Consider the following 4,745-nt stretch of genomic DNA (forward strand, 5'->3'; position numbering starts at 1 on the left):
TCTCTCTCTCTCTCTCTCTCTCTCTCTCTCTCTCTCTCTCTCTCTCCTCTCTCTTGCTTCCTCTCGCCATGTGATCTGCTTGTACCTACCACCTGCCTGCTGCTTTCCACCATGAGTAGAAGGAGCCTGAGGCCCGTGCCAGATGCAATGGTCCCAAAATCACAAGCCAAATAAACCTCTGTTCCTTATAAATTACCCAGTCTGAGGTATTTGTTGTAGCAACACAAATGGACTAATACAGAACACTTCAGCAATAAGAACTCTCCCACATTCCTGGTAAAAGTGTAAATTGGTACAAGTACTTTGGAAATCAAATCTAGTATGGTTAAAATATGTACACCATGTAATCCAACAATTCTACTCTTGATCATATACTATGGGGACTTTTTGCCTATGTGCCCAGGAGACACATACAATAATATATATATGGGGAAAACTGGAATCAACTACATATACATCAATAGAAAAGTAGCAAAACTGTCATATGCTTATAAAGTATAAAACTTCAGCAGTAAAAATGAATGAACGACAGCCACGCACATCAGGGATCATTCTCTGACATGTGATGTTCTGTCACAGAAGAATACATATAGTATGAGTTCACTGCACAGAAAATTTAAAAACAGGCAAAACAAACTAATATTTGGTTTGGGGATATAAACACTGTGAAAATCTTCAGAGAAATGAAGGTAATACTAAACACAAGACTCAGGACAGCGGTTCCACCTGGGGGAGGGGATAGGACAGCAGCCCTCGGTGGCCTCACAGGTTCTGTTTCTTATGCCAGTGGGTGCCTAGATATCTACTTCATCATAACAACTTAAACTGGCATTTTTCAAACTGCTGGTTGTGAACCATTCCTGATTAATTAAAAAAAAAATCAAAGATAAAAGAAGGGCTAGCCGGTTAGCTCACTTGGTTATAACATGGGGCTCATAACACCAAGGTCAAGGGTTTGGATCCCCTTACCAGCCAACTGCCAAAAAAAAAAAAAAAAGATAAAAGAAAATACCAAAGTTCATTGTAAGGATCCTTAGCAAGAACTACTGACATTGGAACAAAGCCATAGCCAATTGTTATGAGCCATGTGTGAGAGAGGACCAGGATGCCATAAAAATAGCATTTGCTGGAGGTAGTTTATGTGCTGTTTTGCTCACTGGCATCTCTGTAGATTTTCTGGTACACAATATTCAATGCGATGTGCAAGGCAATTCTACTTTGCAAAGGATTTGATGTGTTATTTACAATTTATCACACGTACAACTGAATTAAACTTCTACAGAATCGGAATAGCACATCATTAATTAAAATAAATTAAACGGGAAAACATAAAGAAATAACCAGCGATGGAATAGCAAATATGAATGGAAAGCACAATAGAGTTGCTTTAAATAAAACTTCAGAAGCACATAATAACAGTGCTTTTCAGAATCATACTGGTGTCCAAATCACTTCTACCACATCTCATCTCGGTAGATTTTCTGGTACACAATATTCAATGCGATGTGCAAGGCAATTCTACTTTGCAAAGGATTTGATGTGTTATTTACAATTTACCACACGTACAACTGAATTAAACTTCTACAGAATCGGAATAGCACATCATTAATTAAAATAAATTAAACGGGAAAACATAAAGAAATAACCAGCGATGGAATAGCAAATATGAATGGAAAGCACAATAGAGTTGCTTTAAATAAAACTTCAGAAGCACATAATAACAGTGCTTTTCAGAATCATACTGGTGTCCAAATCACTTCTACCACATCTCATTAAAAAACCCAGTGAAAGATGTTAAATTTATTATAGGATGCCTATTGAATATCCAGTTTTTGAAAAACCTTGTTACAGATTGGATTTAACTATTTTTATTACTGCATCACATGAAAATTGTTGTCATGATGCTAAAGTAGGTGTAAGAATGATGCATGATATTCACATTTTTCTAACTGAAAAGCAATCTGATTAGGCAAAGATATTTGAAGATTATGTTTGAGTAAGAAAATTGGCACTTTAGGCATTCTTTAACTACCGAGGAAAAACAATGACAGTTATTATTTTAAAGGCATTACTGCTATGGCACTGAAGTCTTAGAACTATTCTAGCTACTATACATTCTCAACTTTGTTGCAAGTTCTTGAAGAGAACATTATCACTAGAGACACTTGCAAGAAAAACTTTGAGATATTGTTGTATCTTCTTTCTCTCTCAAACTTTTCCTTTATTTTATTTATCTATTTATTTTTCTTTTTCTGTTTCAAACTTCTAATCATTACCATCTATCCACACCCTGCCTGGATTTCTGACTAAGAAACTGTAAATGAATAAGTGGGTATTGTTGTAAGCCTCTAAGTTTGTGATAATTTGTTACGCAGTAATAGAAAATTAATGTACTGTCTAATAAATAAGCACATAACTTTCTCCAGCAGAAGGAATATATGAAGAGATATGAACATAAGTTGCATGAAATAAAATCTTTCCTAACTTTTTCAGTATTTTTCATTTTGTGATTTTCATGTGATGTGTTTAAATTTTAATACGATCATATTTCATTCCATTCATTTGACAAAATTAATTTAGTGCCTACTATGTAACATGTATGCCTTTATATGCTGGGGATACAGCTTTGGCCCAAACAGCTCTAAGCCCCTGGGATGCTGCTATGGATTGGATGTCCCCCGAAACTCATTGAGGATTGGTCCCCAGTGTGACAGTGTTACAAGGGTGGAAAATCCTATTATGGTTATTGAAATATGGGGCCTTGAAGAGGTGATTAGATTGTGAGGACTATGCCCAAGCAAATGGATTAATTTATTGATGATTTAATATTGGTCACGGGCATGGTTCTGAGGGCTTTAAAAGAAGAAGGAGTAAGGAGTTAACTTTCTTTCTGTTTCCACCATTTGCCATGTGACACCCTGGTTTGCTATGAAGAGTCACCATCTACCACCAAGACTCTCACCAGATGTGTTCTCTGGACTTTGGACTTGCCAGCCTTGGAAACTGTAAGCAGTAAATATTGTTTCCTTACAAATTACCCAGTTTCAGGTATGTGTTATAAGCAACAGAAATGGACTAATACATGTGCCTTATATTCTAGAAGTTTTATGTGAGATGGAGCCATTGGAACATTTTCCGTGAAGAAATGACACAATCTGACTCATTAACAGGACTGTTGACCATTGTGGGGAGACTAGTCAATGGGTAGCAGTTGAGGGGACAGAGCTATTGCCATAATTCAGGAGTGAGAAGGTGATGGGGACTGAAGGGAGAAGAGGGCCTGAGGGATGAGAGGGACAGAGAGAAGGGTTGGAGAAGCCGGGGTAAAGAAATCTAAAGGCATGGAATATTCAGATTTAAAGATACTGTTTTAGGGCTGGCTGGTTAGTGGTGCTGATAACACCAAGTTCCAGGGTCAATCCCTGTACTGGTCAGCGGCCAAAAAAAAAAAAAAGGTTGTTTTATGATTTTTTTTTTTTTGCAGCTGGCCGGAACAGAGATAGTTTTTATAGATTTTTAAAAACACATATATCTACACAGCCTAGCAGGGTATTCTTTGTTTGGTATTTATAAAAACTAATCGCCTCTTTATGTTCATCAGGCTAAAAAAACAAACACGTGTCCCAATAAAATATGCACACCCCTCAGATGTGAGTGATTCATAAAAAAGGCAGCGCATGAGCACTGGTGAGGGACACTGCGCCTGCACTGAGCACTTGCAACTCTGAGGTGGTTGAAGTTTGTACAAGCTTCTAGCTGAAATGCACAGCAACAAATTGTGCCTCTTTGTTCTGAGGATGTGTCTTGGACTCAGAGATACAAACTCAGGGCTGTGGAATGAAAATAATTTTAAATTACAACAACCTGAGTCACAGATACATGGTCTGGAAAAGTAAAACAGGAGCTTTGTGAGTCTAACTGCAATGCGGTTATGACATATCTATGTGTGAAGGGACCACAATCTCGACCACAATCTCTTCTTGTTGTACAGATTAGATTCCTGATCATTCAGGGGTTACCAGATTGTGCTACCCACTATAGTTTATAATCAAAAAGGAATGTGGTCTCTATCAGAATCTCCATTTGGTGCGTTCAGATATAACTTCTCCAGTTTTAAAGAGAAAATCTCTGTCCTCTCCATCTCCATTCCTAGGGTGAGTTCATCTAGGGCATCAAGTTCCCTGAGGGTGAGTTTTCTTCTAGAAGAGTCCAGGGTGAGAGGTAGGGAGTGGGAGGCAGAGAGTCCGGTTCAGGGAGAGGGATTCCAGGAGAGAAGTGAAGGGAAAGGGCTGGGTCCAGCCTAGGGGTCTCTCCCTGCTTTCCTCAGTTTCTGGGCCAGGACTCAGGGAGACAGTATGACAAAGAACAGTACGTGCACGAGGAGAGGGGTCAGGGCCAAGTCCCAGGTCCCCAGGCGAGGGTCGCAGGGCCTCAGGCCCGAGGGTGGTGTCTGGCAGGGAAGCCGAGCACTGGGGATCCCCATGTCCCCGGACTTTCACTTCTCCCTCTCACAACCTGTGTCGGGTCCTTCTGCCCGACACTCCTGACGCGGCCCCAGTCCTCACTCCCATTGCGTGTCCGGATTCTAGAGAAGCCAATCAGCGTCCCCACGGTCCCGCCGGGACTCAGACTCTCCCCCGACACAGAGGATGGGGGTCGTGGCGCCCCGAACCCTCCTCCTGCTGCTCTCGGGGGCCCTGGTCCTGACCGAGACCCGGGCGGGTGAGTGCGGGGTCGGGAGGGAA

At 40.7% G+C, this 4,745-nt stretch overlaps 1 protein-coding gene across 1 annotated transcript in view; it reads left to right on the plus strand.

The window, feature by feature from the left end:
* Window positions 1-4,649: 4,649 nt before the first annotated feature.
* The window catches only part of LOC103606064 (patr class I histocompatibility antigen, A-2 alpha chain), a 4,105-nt gene continuing 4,009 nt past the window's right edge, over window positions 4,650-4,745 (plus strand). The window contains exon 1 of the mRNA XM_008590658.1: window positions 4,650-4,718. Coding sequence (XP_008588880.1) covers window positions 4,650-4,718 — 69 coding nt within the window. The remainder of the gene's footprint in view (window positions 4,719-4,745) is intronic.

The sequence above is a fragment of the Galeopterus variegatus genome, unplaced genomic scaffold (assembly GCF_000696425.1).
Source record: "Galeopterus variegatus unplaced genomic scaffold, G_variegatus-3.0.2 Scaffold6255, whole genome shotgun sequence".
Classification (NCBI taxonomy): Eukaryota; Metazoa; Chordata; class Mammalia; order Dermoptera; family Cynocephalidae; genus Galeopterus; species Galeopterus variegatus.